Source organism: Neofelis nebulosa, chromosome 1, assembly GCF_028018385.1.
Source record: "Neofelis nebulosa isolate mNeoNeb1 chromosome 1, mNeoNeb1.pri, whole genome shotgun sequence".
NCBI classification, from domain to species: Eukaryota; Metazoa; Chordata; class Mammalia; order Carnivora; family Felidae; genus Neofelis; species Neofelis nebulosa.
The window spans coordinates 46,062,111-46,086,449 of NC_080782.1; the positions used below are offsets into that span (position 1 = coordinate 46,062,111).

At 42.5% G+C, this 24,339-nt stretch overlaps 1 protein-coding gene across 2 annotated transcripts in view; it reads left to right on the forward strand.

Annotated features, from left to right (window-relative positions):
- Window positions 1-449: 449 nt before the first annotated feature.
- Window positions 450-24,339, forward strand: part of GRIA1 (glutamate ionotropic receptor AMPA type subunit 1) — a 306,881-nt gene continuing 282,991 nt past the window's right edge. Inside the window, exons 1-2 of one of the 2 annotated variants that reach the window (XM_058720887.1) lie at window positions 450-888; window positions 3,922-4,059. In XM_058720887.1, the coding sequence (XP_058576870.1) occupies window positions 807-888; window positions 3,922-4,059 (220 nt within the window). In that variant the 5' untranslated portion in view covers window positions 450-806. The remainder of the gene's footprint in view (window positions 889-3,921; window positions 4,060-24,339) is intronic. The other variant, XM_058720886.1, reaches the window with a different exon arrangement.

Here is a 24,339-nt window from a genome sequence, read left to right on the forward strand (position 1 = left end):
TTAAAGCTCCTAGGAGGGATTTCTAGGGTCTTCCCCCTCAGGAATTAGTTGTAGGAATAATTGGGCCAGTGGAGTGCAGGAGATATATCCAGCACAGCCCGTGCGCTCCTAGAAAAAGTGACCTAGATCAAGCAGCGGGTGGATGGAGGACTATTGTGGGGACCCCCTGCCACCTACTGACTTACAGCTGAACCCACATTTCCAGTAGCATCTGCTTGACTGGGACCTGAGGGAGGGGGCAGAGAGAGCTGGGGGAGGCGGGGGAGGGGGAAGGGGGCAAGGGGGATTGGGTTGTCCCTTTCAGGACCAGGCACCCTGTATCATACCCCCCTCCCCCCCACCTAACCGCACACACAGAAAGGAGGAGAAGGTGAGGACTGGGAGACTGGGGGTGGGAGGGAGAGGAGGTCAGCTGTGAAACTCGGTGGGTATTAGCACTGAGCCTGCTGCCTGTGTGAGTGTGAGGGGGAGAGCGAGAGAAAGGGAGGGAGAGAGAGAGGCAGGCTGTGAGAGGAGAGAGGAGAGGAGAGGGGGAGCGAGCCAGCGCTCCGCCAGCATGAGGACGGGCTTCTCTTCCGTGCTCAGTTAATCTGGCTGTCAGTTGGTGTTAACGCTGCCGTTTAAGTGCTCGGATTCCAAAGGGAAACAGACAAACCTCCCAGAAGGAAAGAAGGAAGCAAGCAAGGAAGGCAGGAACTGCAGGAGGAAAAGAACAGGCAGAACAGAGAGAGGAATCAAGGGAAGGGGGGGAAATACCAAATCTATGACTGGACCTGGGCTTCTTTTTCGCCAATGCAAAAAGGAATATGCAGCACATTTTTGCCTTCTTCTGCACCGGTTTCCTAGGCGCGGTAGTAGGTGCCAATTTCCCCAACAACATCCAGATCGGTGAGTGAGAGGGGGAGCCTGGGGAGGGACTTTCTGGGTCTGGCAAGGTTTTTTTGGGGGGGGGTGGGGGTGTTGTCTGTGTCCCTGTGTCCCCCCCTTCTCGCTACAGATTGTGGTTGGTTAGAAAGCTGGGTGATAATGGAAGCTAGACTTGGACCACCAGCAGGGGAGGGGGCTTCTCTGGATCAGATGAGGGGCAGTGGGAAGTGTGCACACACACACACACACACACACACACACACACAAACACAGGTCCACACACACCACTCACACTCTATGCATGAGCATGTGAAATGGAGGAACCACTGCTTTGAAGGAAAGAAAATTCAGGCTGTAGCCAGCAAAAGGGTAGTGGGTGTTTAAAGGAGTTCACTCCATTGCTTCATAGATGATGCCTGATTTCATTCATTTATATAAATATGTGTGGTGTATTTCTGTGTGATTAGCTATTAAACATGCATATATGTATTTAAATGACCGAGGGGATGGTTATTTCTTGGCTGGGGGAGGGGAAAGAGACCCTATGAAAGAAGGAGTGAAGGGTGCTGGGTTTATTGCAGCAGCTGAAATAATGCCAAAAGACCCCTCTCAAAGTCCAGGGGGCTTTTATTCCTGCTCTGGACTCCCCCAGCTGCCCTCTGTCTGCTGTCTGCCATGCTGGGCTGGTGGTCCCCACTCCTCCGATCCTGGAACTTCCTTTCTTCCTTCCATTGCCCCCTCCTCTTATATTTTCCATCCACAGACATTGTCTACCTTTTACACACACACAAACACACGTACACATAGTTCCCTTCCCTCCGCTTAGCTCTCCCTGTCACTAGGCTCTTATCCTCTCAACTTGGAGGCAGGTTTCAACATGCTGCATGCCTTTTTGTTCCCCATTTCCCTTCCTGGTTGTTGCGTTTCTAAAGGACCCCTCACCCTCCCTGTATTTGTGGAACAGCTGGTAGATATTGCTCCCCCTCACAATGATGGGTGAAAGCAAAACAAATGAGAGCAATGACACCGATAACAATGCATGTCCACAAGGGCTCGGGGCTTCATTGTGACCAGCCTTTCAGTGCTGGATGTGTCCCGGAATGGAGCAAGCTGCTTTGCTGGGAGGCATCTTGGTTGGCTTGGGTTCTGTTTTCTCTCCCCTGATAGAGACATATCTCCACCAGGGAAAGTTCCTGTGACTGGTAGTTTGTGTTCTTTGTGTGAGTGTGTGTTTGTGTGTGTGTGTGTGTGGGGGGGGGGGTTGCTGGTGGTGGTGGTTTTGCAGGTCCTGTTTTGCTGGGCACACATGTGCTGCGGTAGCAGTCTCTTCTGGCCTCTCCAGCATGCTGGCTCCAAGGGTGGCTGGAACAGCCATGGAGTAACTTGCTTTGTTTCCTGACACCTGTTAAGCTACATCCTGAAGTGTGTCTGTGTATATGTGTTAGTGCCTTACACCTTACACGCAAAACAAAACTTCCTGCCTCCTGAGACACTTCTCTTGCAGCCCAGTCTGTAGCCGCCTACCTCCCCACCCCACCGCCTCTTTCATTCATTACAGAGGAGGAGGAAGGGGGCAGGAATGTGTTTGGGGTGTGGTCACCTGGGGGGAGGGAGGGTGAGGCATCAAAATCTAGAAGGAGTTTTTTGTTTTCACTCCTTAAAATGGAGGCATATGAACATGTGTAAATCACTTGCTTTTATGTGTAGCATTGTTTATGTTGGTACCTACATATTGCCCATAGTTCGCTGATTGTAAACGCTTGCCTTGAGATTTGTGGACTTGCTTTCTCCAAATGTATTTGTATATATCACTGTGGGGATAAATGCACAGAGGTGTTTTGTGTACATGCATATGATATGTTTGCCCATGTATCTCGGTAGATTTTTCATTATATTTAACCCCAACTTATTTGTTCAACTGATAAGACCATGATTTGTTCTCAAATAAAAGGTTAAAACATTACATTGCAGAACAAATGCTGAAAATATCACCGCCATCAGGTAGTACTTGATTCTACTTGTACGATCTCTAATAAAAGCCTTACAACCCATTTATTGGTTCTCAAAAACAAACACGTACCCACTGTAGACGAAGTTATAAGTACATTACGCCGGGGCTGTGATTCCTGTGGAAGCTGAGATAAACTTCTATGTAAATATTCATTATAGTTTAGTCTCTGAAAATAGCTGATTCCAGTTTATAGAAATGGAGCTTAATTCATTTACATGTCCACAGTAAATACAAAGGTAAGGGCATGTGCTCTTGCTTCTTGGAACAAGAGCCTCAACAGGCACCTTTGTTGTGATTTTTACTAGAATAGAATATTCTTTGTACCCTCTTGACGTTCTTAAGCCCCCACGTCTTTGAAGTCCAAGGTTCTACCATGCAAATATACACAATGGCAATCTCTTATGTAACAAGCCATTCCTAGGTAGCTAGGATCATGAGTGTCAAAGAAGAAGCAAAATACTCTTTGTAGAAGTCCAGGGTTTTCAGAGGAAATGAATAATAAACCTTAGAGGCCATAGAATACTTAAACTGTATGCAGGTCTTGCTAGGTCAAAGACCAAAAGTGTCAAAGCAAAAGGTTAGAGTGCTGGAGAAGCCCACAGAGTCCCAGAACTAGATTTCACCCTGCAACATTTGTTGCCTGTAAGGCTCTGTAATGAGAAACGGGTCCAATACAGGGAACATGAGACACAGTGAGAGTTCACATGCACAGAAGAGCTTAGGCCACCCAGATGGTCACCGAAGGGAGGAGAACGAGAAATGTAGTTCTCCCGTTTTCTCTGACCTGATCTGGGTTGAGGAGCAAACAATCAGATGTTTGGGCAGAGTGATAGATGTTAGAGGCCTTGGCACATAAAAGCTCATCAGTGGAAGTTTAAGCCTCAAAGTCTAGTTGAGTCTATTTGAACTCATATCCCCATGACTAAAGGCTACAACTAGTGGGTTTGGCACGGGGAGAAGAAAAGGGCCCATCTGGGGTGGGCTCTTGGGGGATTAAACCCATCTCTATCCCAGATGCTATGTTGCCTTTTCTTTCCTCTTAGGGGGATTATTTCCAAACCAGCAGTCACAGGAACATGCCGCTTTTAGATTTGCTTTGTCACAACTCACAGAGCCCCCCAAGCTGCTCCCCCAGATTGATATTGTGAACATCAGCGACAGCTTTGAGATGACCTATAGATGTAAGTAATTGCTTCTATTTCTGACATTTCTTTCTGCGATTAGCCAATGAAAGGAGGGCCTGTGAGTAGGTGGCGGTGTCACAAAAACCACTTGAGTTGTCATTCGTCTTCCTAAGAGAAAGCCCTCCAAGAAAATGGGGCCTTTTGAGCGATTCCATCAGTTGGTATTTTAGATCCTGGAATGCTTTAGAAAATGGGTCTGCTTTCTCACTGTCAGCTAACTTTAAATGCCAGCACAATCGGAGCTTGGGTTGACTGCATCTTCCCTACCTTGCAGAGGTTTTCTTGTTCAGTTGAGAGAGCTTCACACGTAAGAAACTTATGAGAGGTGTAGAATTAAAGATTCGAACTTGGAAAATGTGGTTTAAAATGCTTAAGCCTTTCCTGTGCATAAGTTAAAAAGAGAAAATGTTACCTGTAGCTTGATTAGAAAGGGTATATGACAAGTTGTATATCTGGTTTCCCATTTTGGGAAATGACCAATAACTATTTTAAAATTGGTGCCTTGACTATTTCCAAAATGCTTTTAAGTGATTGCCTGCTTAAGGCATAGTTTGTTGGATGGCCTCTGAGCATAAAACAGAACAGAGGTGACCTCAAGAAAGAGAAGGAAGAGAGAAGTCTCTGATATATGAGTTGAATGCATTCAAAAAATGTGGGCAACAAAGACCATTTTGAGTTTTTCTGACAACTAGGACTGAAAAGGAGATTGTGTGGTTGCCCGATTGCCATTTGAAGACAGAGAGAAGCATAAAAATGAATCAGCAGAGACATTTTCCCTCCAGGGATTAAGCTCAAGTAGGGATTTATGGCATGGAGGTGTGAGCTGAATGGGCAAGAACAACTGGAGACCCAAAACTGGATTAAATTGGCACTGTAGGTTTTGTGTGCCACTATGGAGTTGGTGACTTCTACAGAGCTATGGATAGTCAAATACATAGATCCTATGGAGGATCTTCTATGGAACTATGGATAGTCAAACACATAGATCCTATTTCCTTCAACTCTTTCCCACATTCCCTCATGGAGGACTCTCAATGATTTAAACTGAATGTGCATTGTGCCTTGAAAGCTCATATTGAGAATTTGGAATTCTTGCTATCCTTAAGACCACTCATAAGATAATGTTAATTCAAATTCCAAGAATTATTCCAGATTCCATTTATAGAGGATTTACTATATGTTAAGAACTATAAGTATTTTATAGACAACTTTATTGGCATTTATTATCATTCATTGAGCATCACTATGGCCCTTGCAGTACACTAATTTTCATGTGTTAGTTCATTTAATCCTCACAGGTGCCTTAGGGGGCACTATGTTATCTTCTTTTTAGAAAACTGAGGCTGCACCAAGTTATATAACTTGCCCAGGGTTGCCCAAGAAATAAATGGTGGTCTTGTGACCCCAAGGTCCATGTTCCTGGCACTGTGATAGATACACTGATCCTTATGGTAGCCTGATCAGTTATGCTTAGATTACTCAAGAAGCAAAAGGGTGTTTCAGAGACTTCTAAGGCAGTTGCTTGATAAAGCACCTAAGGAGGAAACCTTATAGTGCTTCAAAATATAGCTATGATTTTACACCAGAGTGACCCATTGAGTAAATAAAATAGCAATTCTGCATTTTGATAATGCTGAGGTTGAAAATCTTGTCTACTGTGTTACTTACCACCCTTAAAAAAGAGCTGGAGTTTAATTGTTGAATCGTAGTTCGGTGACACCATCTCCCCGGAAAGCTAGAATCATCTTGAATAGGTATCTGGTTTTCAAATAACCTCCCATTCCTTTTACTATGGCTTAGAGTAGGTCTCTGAAAGGAGGATTTGGATGTGGGCATGAACGTATCTAAAAACAACCTATAATTATGCATAATAGTTTGCATTTATATGCATATGCTAATTTATTTACTGAGGAGAGGCTCCATAGCTTTTGTCATACTCCAAAGCTTTTGTCATACTCTCAAAGGGGTCCATTACTCAGGAAGGATTACTTGCTTAAGGAATCAGGAAAAATAAATGGCTGACATGTATATTCACTCATACTGCTGAGAATTGTCCACAGCAGAACTTGGTGGAATGAGATGTTAACTGCTGTCCTGGTGTTGAGATGTTGACTGACAGGACAAATTATAAAAGACAAAAAAAAAAAAAAAAAAGGAGGAAATGTTCTGAGGCAAAAGGTGGTGTTTCTGTATAGTTAGCTACCTAAGACTTGATCTGTAATAGGGCTGTTGGCCATTTATTGGGGAGATTGAAATATGATACAGACAGTGTTACCCATTGTAGTTAGTAAATCTGGAGTGAATGGATCTTGGTTCTTTAACTTGATTCCTGCCATATACCAGTGCACAGGTTTCTATTAATTTGGTCTTTCTTTAAATGTTTTTTCAATGCTACGAATTGAGATGGACCCTGGGAAAACTGAGATGATAAAAGGCTCTTGCTTTCAAGTAGCTTATAGTCCAGTGGGGAATTCTGCTGTGGAAATTGTCTAAGAAGCAGTAATGTTATCTTGTGCTTAGATCTTTATTTTTTTTCTCTTTAGCTCCAAGATCAGAGCCAGTACTGGGCAATTTGGGTGGCAATGGTGGCATTGTAATTCCCAGCCTGCCTGGAGGATTCTCTGTTAGTTTTTATATGAGGCTAGGAAACATTTTGGGGCTATGTTCCCTATGGTCCATTGGTCTGGGAAAATGGTACATCTGCCTCAATTTGAATTGAGTAAAAAACGTCAAAGGGAGTAGATCGGTTTTAGGTGGGCTGCATTAACTAATCATTTATGGAAAACCAAGAAAGGCATTTTATTCAGATTTAATTTCATGTGCTATTTGGAAATCTGGACTAGTAGTTACCTTAAATTAACTGTCTAATTACCTCCAGAAAACAAACTAAATGTTTGCTATTCATAATTTTTGCTGTCATTTGATTTTTTTCTTGCCCATTTTGCTATTCATTATCCCTCCACCAGAGGGTGGAGAAGGGAAGGGAGAGGAAGTATAACAGGAACTATGCCCGCTGGATGTGTTGGCAAGAGAGGATCAAAAAGGAACAGTGGTGGTTGTAGGGTAGCGGATGCAGGGAAGATGGAAGAGGAGTATTACTAATCCCAGTAGCTAAGATGAGAGGTTTGTGTCTTCTTTGTAATCAAGTTTCCTTGCTTTGCTTGTCTGCAATCCTTCAGGGATAAAGTCATTGAATCAGCAAAGGCCTTACATTCTTCCAAGCCTGGAGGGGTATGGGTTGAGGAGACTGTCCATAGTGATAGTCATTATTGACCAGATATTCAGCTTATCTCGGTGCCTTTGTGGTAAGTATAAATAAATGGGCAGATGAGAGATACTGATAGGGATTTCCATTGAAGGTGTGAGGAGCAGTTATAACTTAATCCTTAAGTTTTCACTCATGCATCCGTTCGTTCCCTCCGTATACAAATGCTCAGTGCTTATTTCGTGCCAAATGCTGTACCAGTGCTGGGAATATAATGGCCAACAAAGAAGACGCAGCCTCTTTCCTTACAGTTACGGTTACAGTTTAGCCAGGAGGACCTCAAACTTCAGTGCATATAAAATTCACCCAGACAGCTTATTTAAAGCAAGACTTAGGGGTGGATTCTTAGACTTCTTGAGTAAGAATATTCCAGAGCTGGCCCTGGGCGGTGGGCTCCATAGTAGTTAGTATGGGAATCACACTTTGAGCAATTCTTGAATCTAAAAAGCCCTCCATTCCCTTAGCAAGCATTTTTGAGTCCCTAATCAGACCCAGACATGGTGTTAAGCACTGAAATTGCAGACAACAGTAAGACATGTTCCTTGCACTGTAGGACGTTATCCCTTGTGAGGCTGGCTGTCCTGTAAAGAGAAAATTAAAATGTACTGTTGTTTTGGAGCAGCAATTTGTGGGAAGTGTCCGAGATGCCTTAAAGGGTGGGGGTGGCCTCTCAGACAGTGGTGGTGGAAGCGAGTCTCAATGATACATAGAAGCTTTCCAGGAAGACAAGGTGAGAGGGCAAGAAAGGGATGAGGCAAGTGTGTTCTGGGCAGAGGGAATGACATGTGCAAGAGTAAAGAGGATACTTGACTTTGTTACTCTCTTGTTCTGTCCTCTTGAGATATTCCAGGCTGGGCCTCTCATGTGCCATTTCTCAAATACTGCAGAAGGGACCCCAAATGGCATCCATAAGCTAGGTTCAGCACAATATTTAAGAATCATGGAATTTCGGGGCACATGGGTGGCTCAGTCGGTGGAGCGTCCGACTTCAGCTCGGGTCATGATCTCTCAGTCCATAAGTTCGAGCCCCGCGTCGGGCTCTGGGCTGACAGCTCAGAACCTGGAGCCTGCTTCGGATTCCGTGTCTCCCTCTCTCTCTGCCCCTCCCCTGCTCATGCTCTGTCTCTCTCTGTCTCAAAAATAAATAACCATTAAAAAAAAAGAATCATGGAATTTCACATCAAAATTTGGGTATCTTAGGCTCTTTGAAATTTTAAACGATGTGGCAGTATTAGATCTCACATCTATGTAACTCCAATTTGCTGGGATTGAGGTGGGAGTATTCCCACCATCCATCTAGATGGTTTCTTTCCCAACCAGACTGTTTGTCTCATTTTATTTACCTAGTTGGCTCCTGGAGGCATTGTTTTTATGCCCCAGTTGGTTTGTCCTGCATTCTTGCCTTGATATGTGTTTATAGATCAGCTGTAACACCAGAATGTGAATCACTGTCCAGAAAGATCACAAATATCTATTGTTTGATGTTGCTGAGAACACCTGGCAAGGGTCTGTACCTCTGACACAAATGAACAAGTGTCTCTAGGAGTCAGGGAATCATATACCATAAAGATGCTGAGAGCCTGAATGGCAAGCAGGTGGGGGCTAGTTGCCTAATTATGGTAGGTTTCCCTCTTTTATAGACCCATTCATGAAGCCCACAGGGGATCTAACCAGACTTTAGGCATGGGTAGTAGACGGACAGCATCTTAACTCTTGCCTAAGGGTCCCTCCTCATTTTTAGAATTGTAGACTGATAGTCAATTGAGTTGTTTTGATTGACCTTCATAGTGTTCTTTTTTTTTTTTAATTTTTTTTCAACATTTTTAATTTATTTTTGGGACAGAGAGAGACAGAGCATGAACGGGGGAGGGGCAGAGAGAGAGGGAGACACAGAATCGGAAACAGGCTCCAGGCTCCGAGCCATCAGCCCAGAGCCTGACGCGGGGCTCGAACTCACGGACCGCGAGATCGTGACCTGGCTGAAGTCGGACGCTTAACCGACTGCGCCACCCAGGCGCCCCAACCTTCATAGTGTTCTTTAAAATGTGGTATAAAAATCCAGATTTCTGTCTTCTCTAAAAAATTTAGACCATTGGGTAACCCCAGACCTACATTCCTTCTCAGCTTCTATGGTCTAGAGCTGAGAAGTGCTGTCCAACTTAAGTATAAGGCATAAACTCTCACATTTACCAAAGTCCTCACCACTCCCTGTTGTACATAAAGCACTGTAACAAAATTATGCTGCTTGCCGAGGCCTGTGAGCAAGCTGAGGTGCTCATGTATAATTTATATCCTTCAGCACCTGTCATTTCATTGTTTCATTCAAATAATATCTGTTCTTCACTCTATAACTAGTAATAGAGGACACAAAAGATATGTGAATTCTGCTCTAAAAAAACCCTGTATGTAGTAATAATTAAAAGAATGGAGGGCTGGTGCTGAGATAGACAAAGTTAAAAAAAAAATTTTTTAATGTTTATTTACTTTTGAGAGAGAGAGAGACAGAGTGCGAGTGTGGGGGGTGGGGAGAGATAGAGGGAGACACAGAATCCAAAGCAGGCTCCAGGCTCTGAGCCATCAGCCCAGAGCCCGACACAGGCCTTGAACTCACGGACAGCGAGATCATGACCCGAGCCAAAGTCAGATGCTTAACCAGCTGAGCCACCCAGGCGCCCCTGAGATAGAAAAAGTTTATTTCAAAGATCTACCATGTGACAGATACTTCACCTATGTTGTCTTTGAGTTTTCGGACAATCCTAGAAAGTTATTATCCCTAATTTGTAGATGATGCTATTGAGACTGGGCAAGAGTGTCTTCCCCATATTCTGCGGTGGAGAAGGGCTGACCTAGTATTTGAAGTCAGCTTTGGAGACTCCAAAACTCAGTGAGCTTTCCCCCTTTCAAGACACATAGGGACACAGAAAAGAAAACTAGCAGTGAAAGAGTCCAACGCAAAAAGTGCCACGGTGAAGTTTATGATTGGGGGTTAAGAGCTAAGGTTTCTGAGGCAGAAAGTGGCTGTGGGCAATAAGGAAGATTCCTCTGCGGAGGTTGAGCAGGCACTGAAGGGTGGGGCATGTGTTTGTTTTGAGGAGGTGGAGAGTTCAGAGTTTGCCTCCTGCATCCCCTCTGTGCTCAGTTAAACGGCCGATGTCTGCATTTGTCTGGTTGATGTTACAAATCTGACTGTGGCTTCTCCATTTTCCTGTATGCCTTCCCTTTAAGACATGCAGGCATCAACATGTATCTGCGTTTTCACTTTTGATTCTTTTCTAATATTGCTAATCATAAGCTTTTTGGTGCCGACTTTGTGAACACTGCTTCCTCTGACTAGGTTGAAGACAGCTGAAATCAGCCAGATTGCTGTTCTCCACTCAGATGGTCAAGATCAATGGTTAAGATTCATTCATTTGTTCATTCATTCAAAACTCTATTATTATTGCCCTCTATGGAGCACATGTACCATTACTACCCCCTTCCAGACCCTAGAAGACAGAATTTACTGATTCAGAATTCTTTCCCACTGAGTGTAGACATGGCCTTAAATTCTTTCTTTTTTTTTTTTATTCTTTCTCACCATAGCATTACAGGCAGCTACTACAAATTGGTCAGAGCTGAAGTTGATGCAACAGATAAAATCCATTTGCCAATGTAAGACATTATAGTAGGAATTGAGGAAAATAAAATGCATTAGGCATTGATTCTCCCCTGAAGGGGCTCAGCTTCTTATAGAGGAAATAGGCATGCACAAAAAACCTGATATAAAGAAGAAGTTCTCTGTCTCTCTGTCATGCGTGTGCATGTGCGCACACACACACACACCAGGTTTGAGGCAGTGAAAAGTATGTGAATTGAGATTTGAAGACATGGGTTCAAATTCTGGACTAACTTCTGGAAACATGCATGTGTGTGACTTTGAACAAGCACTGCCCCCATCCTCATTTAGAAAATATAGCTCATTGCACTGGGTGTTGTATGGAAACCAACTTGATGATAAATTTCATATTGAAAATAAATAAATTAACTTAAATTAAATAGAAAATACAGCTCATTTAGAAAATAAAGCTCAGGGGTGCCTGGTTAGCTCAGTTGGTTAAGCATCCAACTCTTGATTTCAGCTCAGGTCACATCTTGTGATTCATGCGATCGAGCCCCACGTCAGGCTTTGAGCTGAGTGTGGAGCCTGCTTGGGATTCTCTTCCCTCTCTCTGCTCCTTCCCTGCTCATGCTTTCTCTCTCAAAATAAATAAACATTTAAAAATGAATATGTAACATAAAGCTCATATGATTTCTAAGAGTCCTTCTAGGGCTGTATTTCTATGGTGAAAGTGTATAGAAGACTCAGGGATAAACTATTTAGAGAAGACTCTCTTGTATCAGCCACTAGATTGATTGAGAATCTAAGGAAAACTCTGAACTTTGCCCCCACCAAGTTACACATGCAGGCTACATTTTGTATGCCAGTGCAGGGGTACTGAGCCTCCCATGAGCCTCAGGTACATTCATTCAATATTCAACAAGTGTTTACGGAGGGCTTACTAATGTGAACAAAAACAGAAGGCAGCCCTGTGCTCACGGAGCTTACCAGCTAGTGAGAGATGTAGGTATCAAAGAATTGTACAGATGAGTATATCATGATAGGTTGTGACAAAGATGTGAAAAAAAGGGCCACGGTTCAGTGAAAGCATATTACAAAGGAATCAACTCTGGGCAGAGGGATGAATAGGTTTTGAGCTAAGAACTGAAGGGTTTTTAGTGATGTGGTGCTGGGAATAGGAGGCCTATTCTAGAAGCCTCCTGGACAGAGGCCTGGTGGGGAGGACGTGAGGGGTGAGGGGAGCATAAGGCTGGAAAGGATGGCAAGGGCTGGGCCTTGTGGGGCCCCATTACAGATTTTGATCTTTAACCCAAGAGCCATGGGAAACCCACTAAAGGTTTTAAGCAGAGAAGTGTCGTGGTCAGATTTCTGCTTTCTCACGAGAATTCAGATGCTTGAGAGCACTTTGCCACTTTCATGTTCCCTGAAGACTTTCTGCGTATGTAGAAATGACCTCTGTGCCTTTACTCTTGTTGCCAGTTTGGGATGAAGTCTGGCAGCTGGGCAGAGGGACAGACACTGGGGGGCAGCGGAAGCCGATGACTGGGTGTAGGGGTAAGTTGTCACATGGGCTCCGTGTTGTGCCCATGGGTGTTCTCATGGGGACTGAAGGCTGGTCCAGCACACAGCTGGTAGGCCTGTGCATGGAGGCAAGGACTCATCTGGAGTCCCTACTTAATTTCATCATCAGAAAAGTCCACACTACACTACTTTGGTCTGCAGTCAAACTGGACACCTCCTTGCCGTTTCCTCCACTTGTACCTAGAAACTGTTCATTCCTTCCATGTTCCCCTTTGATATTCTGTCCTTATGGTCAGTCCTAGCCTTTATATCACCTTCCTTGCTTTCCCATGGTCATATCCTCCTCTGACTCTTGGCCCTTGGTACCTTCCCTAAGCTGTCATACTTAGCCCTGGGTTTTAGTCACCTAGATCTTTATCTTATCTGACCAACTGGTCTAAGCAACTTGGAAACTATGGCCACATTTTCTTTAGCTTCTCATTGCAGTGTCTACCACAGAATAGTGTTCAGTGATGCTAGTTGAATGAATGAATGAATGAATGAGGGAATGAATGAATGAATGAATGAATGAATAGCTGTATATTATATAACATCAGGGGCAAGGATGAGAGTAAACCTGAATTATTGCCTTTCACGGGAGTAGTGCTCTGATATTATGAGTTTTGAGAGTTCCAATAGGCTGTGTTGTAAATTCCTGTGGAAGGCTGTTATAACTGTGCTGTTAGAACACAGTGATGGGGGTGAAAACCAGTTGTAAGTCAAATCAGAAGCTCAGCCCTGCTCCTCCTGGACTATTGTCAGTAAGGGTTCTAAATAAGGTGCAAGACTCTACTGTCTATAAAGGATTTCCGGTTCAAGGCCTGGCTGTGGCATTGATGCCTTGTATGGCTTGGACAATTCAATTCTTTTTTTTTTTTTTTTGAACTTCAGTTTCCTTCAGATGAAGGAAATAACTGTACCAATCATATGTGGTTATTATGAGAAGGAACAAATGACAGTTGATTTCAAATCAGCTTTCCACTCAATACAACGCCATGAGGCAGGTGCTTTTAATCTCCCCTTTCCTCAGATGAGAAAACTGAGCTCCCAGAGGGAATGGGAGAGGGCATTAGCTTGTGTGTTTCTGGTTCCATCCCTAGACATCTGCAGTCTGGGAGGGCTTTCTTCAGTCCACTGACTGCTGTGCTGCTGCTCTTGTACACCCTGTAGTTTCCTTCCTGTAGCAGCAGCTCAGCTCCCCTGCTATCGGAGCTTATGGCTTTTGTCACACAGTCACCTGCACTTTCAGGTGGCCTGTGCTCCTCTGTGCCAGCTGCAGTCAAGGTGTGCATTGTGCTGAAGATACTGGAAATCTCTTTCCACCCTTACTGCTCTTGTGACTTTGGTGTGTCCCAGCTTGCTGTCCAAAGAGCACACAGAAGCCTAAGGTCATGGGAGGTCCAGATCTCAGAGGATGGGGGCAAAATTGGGGTTAATGAGGCAGTTGTAGGCTAATGAAATTGACACCCAATGGTTAAGCCTGTTTCTGTGTGTTCATTATGTAGAATCTCTAGGATGGAAATGAACATTTTAAGAATAGCATTTAGGGGCACCTGGGTGGCTCCTCAGTTGAGCGAACGTCTGGCTTCGGCTCAGGTCATGACCTCGTGGTCCCGGGAGGTCAGGGACCTCAGGTCATGACCTCCTGCGTCCGGCTCTGTGCTGACAGCTCAGAGCCTGGAGCCCACTTCAGATTCTGTGTCTCCCTCTCTCTCTGCCCCTCCCCCAGTCACACTCTGTCTCTTTCTGTCTCTCAAAAATAAATTTTAAAATAATGTTAAAAAAATAATAAAAGAATAGCATTTAATTTCTGTACAGAAGTAATACGTGTATCATAGGAAACCAGGGGGACATAGACACCAAACAAAATAAAATTTGTGTAATTAGATTACTAAGGATAAACTTCCCATCTTTTTTCTGAACATATCAATTTAAAGTTAATAGATTTAGAAGGGTGCCTGGATGGCTCAGTCAGTTAAGCATCCAACTTTGGCTCAGGTCATGATCTCACAGTTCTTGGGTTCGAGCTCCACATTGGGCTCTGTGCTGACAGCTCAGAACCTGGAGCCTGCTTCAGATTCTGTGTCTCCCTCTCTCTCTGCCCCTCTCTTGCTCATGCTCTGTCTCTCTCTCTCTCAAAAATAAGTACGATTTTTTTTTTTGCCCAGTGTTAAATATGTTACTTTGAATATTACACATTTTTTTAAGTTTATTTATTTTTGAGAGAGACAGAGACAGCATAAGCAGGGGAGGGACAGAGAGAGAGAGGGAGAGAGAGAATCCCAAGCAGGCTCCGCACCATCAGCACAGAGCCCGATGCGGCACTTGAACCCACAAAACTCCAAGATCATGACCTGAGCCGAAACCAAGAGTTGGACACTTAACTGACTGAGCCACCCAGGCGCTCCATGAATATTACACATTTATTTTTAATGTCTTCCTAAAAGCCTGTTGTACATATGTACAATTTATTTAATTTGTCTCCTTTTATTGAATATCTAGTTTATTTTCAAATATTTTCCTACAAACAATGCTATGATGATCATCCCAATAAAAGTTTAATCATTTGTATATATTATTCTGATTTTAAGAGCATTATAGACCAGTAGGACAATTTCCAATGAGATTTAATAGAATAATTAGTGTATACAGGAATTGAAATAATTTGTTCAGTGTTGGAATTGACTTACTGTATGACCTTGAGATATCTCTGTGCCCAGCATAGTTTCCAGATGTATAATATGGGGTTATAATACCAGATTCTCAGGGTTATTAGAAGAGGCAAATGTCATTACTTATATGAAAGAGCTTTGAAAAATCAGAAGTGCTAGGGAAATGCAGGGTAATATAATTAACTAAGCTTCTTATCTATTAACATGAATGTACCACGAGTACAATGCGACTAATTAGTCTTTAGTGTTTTCCTATGAGGGTGGTCATTATCTATGAATGAATATATTTTGTAGATGGGGAAATTTGAAATCTTAAGGAGGCTAAGTTTACCCAGGGTCCAGATATGCAACAGTGCTATATCTAAAAGCATGTCTTTTCACTTATGACTCAGGCCACAAGACTGGGCTAAACATGTGGGCCAGTGTCCTTAGTTTAAGAGATTATTGCTTATAGAGAAAAGGGGCAACCCCATTTGGGCACTGAGCAGTCAGGACTCTCTTGGTAGCAAGTGACAGAAACTTAACCAACTGAATAGTTTTGACTTCATGTGCAGGTAGATTCAGGGGCTTGAATAATGTTATGAGGACTGAGATATACCGTCTGGATTTTCAGTCTTAGCTTTTCACTACATTGGCTCTATTCTCAGATACTAAATATGTGTGTGTGTGTGTGTGTGTGTGTGTGTGTGTGTGTGTGTGTGTGTATATATTTGTATGACTCAATTGGTTAAGCATCTGACTCTTGATTTCAGTTCAGGTTATAATCTCATGGTTTGTGGGATCAAGCCTCACTTTGGGCTTTTTGCTGACAGCTCAGAGCCTGCTTGGAATTCTCTCTCTTTCTCCTCCTCTTCCCTCCCCCTTTCTCAAAATACATAAATAAACATTAAAAAGAAAAGAGAGAGAAGAGCATACAAGGGATTCTGGTGGGGTAGGCAAGATCATAAGTCAGTGTAGGCAAAAGGTTTGAAACGCAGGCAGATTCATAAGTAAGTCAAAACTGAGAAGACTTTGATAATCCCATTTCAGCCAGGAACAAACCTGTGTTCATGGAACAATTTTTAGAAGTTTGTCCACCCACATGGCTAGGGGTGGTCTTTTCAGACTTCTCTTTGACAGAATGTTGGAGCTGTCAGTCTTAAGATATCTGGTGATTTTGAGGCACCAATACTCTCTCCCAGTGACTAAGACATTTCCTGCTCTACTCAGACACTCAAGCTATTGTGCACAAACTCTTTAACAGTCCCAGTTGGAATCCTGGCTGCAAACCTGATGAGCCCACACCACCAGATGGTAGGTTCTTCTAATTGGTTCCATCTCTCCTAGTTTTTGGCAGGAGTGAAGGCTTCCCTATGCCTGAAGAGGGGGACAGAGTGAGCCAGGATGAAATGAAGGAGGTTTTAACCTCTGTTAAACAGGCAGAGTTCTTAAGTTAGTTTCTGTTCAAGGAGAACAGGGTGGTATGGTTCTTTTCTGCCAGGTCATGGATTCACATTGGACTGAAATTCTAAAACTAATACTGATGAGACAGGATTATAGGATTATAAGGACTGGAAGCTGGTTTGCTTAACTAGAGACGTTAACTGATCTAGATGAGGAATGCCCTCACCTATTCAATTATTGATACTTATGAAATATTGTGGTAGATTCGATTATTATTTGGTAATTATTCATCTCTTCCCCCAAACTCCTTGGGAAGAGTATATCTTCCTGTTCCATTAATGTTATGTTTGGTCATATGACTTGCTTTTGAAACTGGAATATTGTTAGGTATGTTTCAAGCAGAAGCCAAGAAGAAAACATGCCTCAGAGAGTCTGCTGGTCCCAGAAGAAAGAGAAATACAAAGAAAAGAAAACCCACAAAAAACAAACAAACAAACAAACAAAAAAACCAGAGGTGCTGCAGTCAACCCACATACAAATGACTGAAGCAGAGCTGTCCTGGCTGACCTGCAGACCTGGAAGATGACAATAAATGCTTATTGTTATCTACCACTAAATTTGGGGATGGTTTGTTATACAGCAATATCTGACCAATACAAGCAACCACTATATGTTCCACATTTTACTAGTCACCGAGGGAACACTGGAAAATGATAGATAATGATCCTCCTTTCCACAGGACATATGTTCTATAGGGAGGTAGACAATAAATACATTAATAAATAAAAAATAATAGAAATTGTTACTATGGTTATAAAGAAGATAGAATGTGGTGACAAATCACTATGGTAGAAGACAACACTATTTTAAGTGGTCAAGGAAGGCCTTTCTAGGGAGGTGATATTTGAGCTCAAATATTAAAGTTAGAAATGAGCCTGCCAGGGGTGCCTGGGTGGTTTAGTCGGTTGAGCATCTGACTCTTGATTTTGGCTCGGGGCCTGATCTCACAAAGCGATCTCACAGTTCGTGAGATCAAGCGCCATGTTGGTCTCCTTGCTGACAGTGCAGAGCTTGCTTGGGATTCTCTCTGCTTCCCTCTCTCTCTCTCTCTCCCTCTCTCTGCCCCGCCCCTGCTCACATGCATGCGTGCACACATGCTCTCTCTCTTCCTCAAAACAAATAAATAAACATTTAAAAAAATGGACCACCCAGACAGGAGTATGATACCCTGTGGAATGTGAAAAACCAGCCACAATGGGTAAGTTAGATTGAGAATCTTGGTCTAGGCAGTGGAGAACGAGGGGCCCTGAACAAATGCCTTGCAAATTGGGTCACTCAGTTGTCCTAGGGCAGATGCTAGTTTCTGTGCATCATGTTATATGTGCAAGTCAAAGGCTGACAAAGGAGCACTTGCTACCAAGGCAAGAAAGCCACAGGATGTGGAAGCCACTAAGCATAACAGAGGCAGATAGTAAGGTTCCTAGGGTATTCCTATCAGAGAGGTGATGGCATTGGCTGTCCTTTCAGAATAGTTCAGAGTTGTTGCTGTTGCCTGTAAGGATGGCAGGAGGTATGTGTGTGTGTACGTATATTCATTCTTTCACAGAGAGAGAAATGAACTAGATGGTTTCTAGATTCTTTCCAAGTATGTGATTATGAAACTTAAGGATTCTGAGATTTAAATTATGTGTTGAAGGAAATGTCAAATCGAAGTGCTTCATCTTATCTCCGTGCCAAACTCCATTCGTTAATTGAGGTGGTCAATTAGGGCAGAGGCTCAAGCAAGCAGAATAAGCTCCAGCCATCCCTGACCCATCTGATAAAGCCTATGGAGTGCCCTAGCTTCCAGGGAGGACAGAGAACACCTGACAATGTGATCCCTCCATTTAATCTGTACTCCAGACCCTAAAAAGCTGGAGGCTTTGGGAATGGGGAGCTTGTAAGGATGCACATGAAGTCTAGAAACCGGGTATTTATTAGCTTTGGGAAAATTACTTAAGCGATACTTACTATCTTTTCTTCCTTTCTCCAAGATCACTCTGAATACCTTAAAATATGGTTTCTAGGGTTATTATGTATTGCTCCCCAACAATTCCAGCTGTATTCTGTGTTTGCTTCTCATAGCTGAACACCTGTGAGGATCTTCACATCTCTGCCTAAGAATCCTTAGCCTTGTGATGCTGTGTTCTTCCCACCAGCAACACTGGGGCTCTCTCTGACCCCTTTTTCTCCTCCCCGCCCCCAGTATATACTCTTTCCCCAAGATGCTAACGTCTACATTTTGGGTCCAATATGTCAAAAACAGATTTTGGCATCTTTTCTGCCAAACCCATTGCTCTTCCCTCGCTCTATTTCTGTTGAGTTACTCAGTCTCAAAATGCCAGTGTCTGTGTGGTCCACCCGATCATTCTCTCTCCATCCAAAACGTGTGATGTATGGTTTTGCCCACTACAATGAGTCTTGACCGTGCCCACATTTTTCTTCCTTTCTCATCAGATTGTATCTTTTAGCTTCCTGACTAGTCTCTCCGTGCTATGATCCACTTGCCACACAGCAGGTAGTTCAATTTCTTGAAGACTAGCAACTTTATAATTATGAACGTTCTCTGTCATAAAAAAATTATCGATAGCTCCCCACATTTTTTTAAGTTCAAATTCAGCCCAGAATATGAGTCTTTCAATAATAAACCTTTCAAAATGGTTTGCCTACCTTTTGAGATTTATCTAACAGTCCATACTCTATGTTCCAGCCAGAGTATCCTACCCAGTGTTGCTACAAATGTGCCCCCCAATCTCTCACTGCTCTGCTTTTGTTCATGCTTCTGCTTCCACTTAGCATAGACCTTCCCACCGAGAATACTTTGCTCATTTATTCAACTCCTATTTACTAAACACTCACTCTTTATTAGACTCTCAGGATGGATCAGAGAACAAAATCAACAAAATCCCTGAATTCCTGGGGTCTACATTCTAGTGAACAAATAAATACATATAATTATTTCAAATAGTTGGTAAATGCCACAAAAATGGCCATATAGAGTCATGGAACAGACAGTAGGCTAGAGAGCTACTTTAAGTAGGTAGTCAAGGTAGGCTTATCTGAAGGGGCAATATTTTAACTGAGCCATGTTATAATCAATAGAACCTTCTGTAGTGATGGGAGACATTCTATATCGGTGCTATCTAATATGGTAGCCACTAGCCACATGTGCCTGTTGAACATTTGAAATGTGGTTAGTATAACTAAGGAACTAAATCTTGAATGTTACTTAATTTTAGTTAATTTAAATTTAAATATCCACATGTGGCTAATAGATATCATATTAGCACAGACTTAGTCTCTAGAACTTTTCGGACAAAAAGAGTAGTAAGTGTAAAGACTTTAAAATGAGAGTTAATTTGTGGATTTCAAGAACAAAAAGAAGATCAGTGGGCTAAATCATACTGAAAAAAGAGTTAGGCAGACTGTTTTGTAGGCTATCACAAGAAACTGAGTTTGATTTTAAGTAATAAAAATCCTAATAGATATTAAGCTTAGGAGTATATTATTTGATTTATATTTTAAAAAATGATTCCTCTGTAGAGAAGGGGAAAGTGATAAATTGATATGAAAATGGTGTGTATTAGTCAGTTATTGCTGCATAACAAATAACATAGAAATCCTCGTAGCTTATACAAAAACTTTTTTTAAACAATCGTAGTCTGCAGATTGACTATGGATCACCTGTTCTAGGATGATAAGGTGGACTCTAGGAGGGTTTAGACATGCCCCATGTGTCTTTGTTTTGGAAGTGAGGGTAAAGGGGCAGTACATACAAACCTTTGCTATTCTCATGGAGGATCATAGAAGCACAAGAGTCTAAGCCTTATCATGCAAGTATAATTAAAGCCTTTGCTTATGTCATGCCTTCTATTATTCCATTGGTTCAAGCAAGGCATGTGACCAAACCTAACATTCCTGGGACAGAGAAATAGACTCTACCATCTAAGGGAGATTACAAGTCACATTGCGGATATGTAACTCTATAACAGTAACCCAGTGCACCACAGAAGGGACACAGGGAGAATAGCTAAGAGGCTCCTGCAATAGTCTACATGAGAGATGGTGGTTTAACCCAAGCTGGCAGCAGAGGAAATAAAAGAGGTAGATTTGTAATTTATTTTAAAGCTGTTAACAGGACGTGGTGATGGATTGAATATAGAGTATATGGTAAAGAAACTGTATCTACTTTCTAAGGTGCTTCTCAGATATTACTGCTCTTCTATGAAATTATGTCTCATTTCTTCAATTATAACTAATCTCTACTTCCCTTATTTTACTAGTTCCCTTTTATTTCGTACTGCTTTTATCGGTCCCTTTAACTTTCTACCTCCTGTATATGGTAAGAGGTCACATCTACTATGAAGACCCTGAGCTCTTTGAATGGAGCAGGGGAGACAAGTTTGTATTTAATGAAGTCCAAATTCTTGGGGCTGATGCCCAATAAATATTTCCAAGGTAAGTCTAATGGCTAAGAGCAGAGACTTTGGAGACGTTTTCCCAGTTTTGAATCCCGTGTGATCTTTGCAAGTGGCTTCACCTGGCAAAGCCTTTGTTTCTTATTTTGTCAAGTGGCAGTAATAACATATTCTTCTCAGAGTTGGTGTAAGGATTGCAAGAGATAAACGTGAAAAGTGCTTAGCACAGGGCCTGGCATAGTAAGTGCCCCCCAAATGGGAACCATTATTGTTTGTTCAATTTAATTGTTTGCGATGACAAGCTTTTTTTGAAATGCCCTCCAGAGTCTTCATAAGAAAATCCTGTGTTCTTGTTGAAATGAGGGGCATGGAGAATAAAAGTGCTCTGGATGGGATTTTGTAATTTAGTTAGGAAATATCTAGATCTAAAGCTTCTTTGATCTGGAAATGACAGCAACAACAAAACCCCAAAATAGAGCCACTTTGCTACTTGTTTCCTTTTACCATCTGCCAAGATGATTCCTTTTAGTTCTCCAGGTCTTGCTTAGAGTCAGCTGCCTTAAAATAATAAAATAAAATAAAATTTAAATCTGGTCCTGCACTTATTTGGGAAAAGAAAGCAAAATGCTTTAACTACATATATAGCTAGTTTCTGCTGGAGTGAAATATAGGGCAATGTTGACGGAAATGTTGGAGGGATGAACTGCTCTGGGAAAGTGAATTTTAAGATAAAACAGCGGATTTAATAAGAACTTCAATTTTTTAAAAAAGCATTTGTAATTGAGACAATTTCTGAAATGTACTCTTCTGCCTTCCTGCCTTAGTAAGGTAACTGTGTTGATCCGAGTTTAAGGTTGCCTTGATCACAAGAATCTGATCAGCCCAGGGAGTGTTTTGAACATGGATGGTCCAGTATCATAGATGAGAATGGTGAAATCGACAAAACAGGCTTCCTGAACAAAGAGGAGAGTTGACACGGTGAGTGTGAAGATTTGGGTGGAGGTTTCTGGGGAGCCCGGAAGATACATTTGAAGAAGTGGACCAGTTTCAGAGTAAACAATGCTTTGAAGGTCACAAAAGGGCATTTCAGAGATAGAATAATAAATTAAAGTTTCTTAGATGACACTCAAAAGGTCCTCTTTTTGTAGGAATAAAAGTTTTATTTAGCACTTATTAGAATAATCCTCCATGATAATAAAGTTACCTGATGTCAGATAACACAGAAAATCCACATTTCTACATGATAGAGCCAAAAGGATTAGTTTTTAAAGGGCTTTAGGAACCCATCTGGTCTGTATTTCCTGTTACAGCTTTGCTGTTCTGAGGCTACTGATAGGTTTGCCCTGGAAGTTGGGGTGAATAGAGAAAAACACATGGTCAAAAATGTAATAATGATGGATTAAAACAAAGTAGGGAGAGACTATTCTTCTGGATTTTGAAGTCCCTTTGCTATACTAATATGCTTTGTTCATTGCTCAGAGGAGGGTATGTATTTCCTAAACATAGTAGTCCCCCTTTGTAGTGAATTACCTATTAATACCTTGTAAGACTCAATGCCTCGTCTGATCCTCTGTTTTACATATGGTGAAGCTAAGGCCCAGAGAGGACAAAGGCCTTTCTCTGCACTGAGTTAGTCTCTGGGTCATGATTCTAACACAGGACTTTTGATCACCAAGAAAGGCCTTATTCTACTCTTCCTGGCATCCCATCAAGTTTTGGAGCCAGTTCTCCAAACAGTTTTACCCAGAACAAGGAATTGCTGGTGATTTCAGAAAGAACTGGCAGACTCCAGGGCAGCACTTGCCAAATTGCCACTGTGCTCCCTTTTCTCAGCCCTGGGTAACCTACGTTTAGGAAGAACATCCAGGAATAACACCCAGCCTCTATACTACTATTTAAAAAAATAAATAAGCCCCAAATCTGTTTTAAAATGAGACAAGTTGAAACGAATTAGTTGTAATGCAACCTGTAAAATTAATATTTAAAAAAAAAAAGTCCGGCTTCGTTCAGAGGCTGAGCTGTGCTGACATACAGTAGAGAGGGCAACAGGATTAGAGGGGGTGTCTGCCCCAGGTCATTACCTGATGGAACTAAGTCTATTCTTACAGGTATTATAAAGAAATCCCATGACTGGGTCCTCTCCATCGTGGGTGATTGGGCTTTGGACTACACAGGCAGGTCACAGGAATAATGGTGCCATACTTAAAGACCACATTCAGATGGTCAAGGATCTGGAAAGCATTTCCAGTGAGGATTAGTAGGAAGCTGTGAGAAAGAAAGTCTTGGACTGAGTATGGCTCAGTCTTCACCCCAAACATCTAAAGAGCCATCTTTGAAAAAGGGTTGCATTTTTTCACTGTGGCTTAGGAGGCTAAACAAAAACCAATGAATGGATGGGAGGTTTGGCTTGACGGATCTTGGCTTAGTATGGCAGAGGCCATTCTAGGAGTGTGGACTAGTTAGCAGTGGAGAGAGTTCCCTTTATCTGATTCTGGGCATTTCCCAATCAGCCTGGCTATTGGAAACCTGACTCTTTTTTCAGAAGCACCTTACCGTCTTTACCCCGATGACCTAGTGCCTGTGGGATCACCGTTAGGAAGTCATAGGTTGGTTTGAAACTTGCTCTTTCCAGCACCTCTGACCAATAAAGACATAATCTTTCTGTTCAGGGAACTGATTCCATGAATTGGTGCTAGAGTGAATTGTGTCCCTTCAAAATTCATATGTTGAATTCTTAACCCCAATTGGTATTTGGATATGGGATCTTTGGAGGAAAATTAGGTCTGGACGAGGTCATAAGGGTAGGGCATTCTTGGTGGGTTTAATACCCTTATGAGGAGACATGCCAGAGAGCTTGTGTGCTCACTTACACATATACTCACGCTCTCTTTCTCTCTCTCTTGCTTCCTCCATTCCTCTCTCTCTCTCTGTCTCTCCCTCTCTCCCCATATACACACACAGAGGAAAACCCATATGAGCACACAGTGAAATGGTGGACATCTGTGGCCAGCAGGAGGGCTCCCACCAGAACCCAATCATGCTGGCACCCTAATTTCAGACTTCTAGCCTCTAGAACTGTGAGAAAAGACATTTCTATTGCTTAAGTCACCTAGTCTATGGTATTTTGTTATGAAAGGCCAATACAGACTGTATGCAGACTTATACAACTGGTAATTGAGGTTATTCCTCCATTGTCAGTGGAACTACTTGGATGGTAGATAGGAAGCAAACAGAAGTTTAAGCAAAAGGGTTGGGTGGGGGCATGCATTTGAGAGCTAGAGGGAATCTTGTAGACTAGACCTAGGATTTGACAGTTCTGCTAAGGGCTGGCCCTGTGCCCAA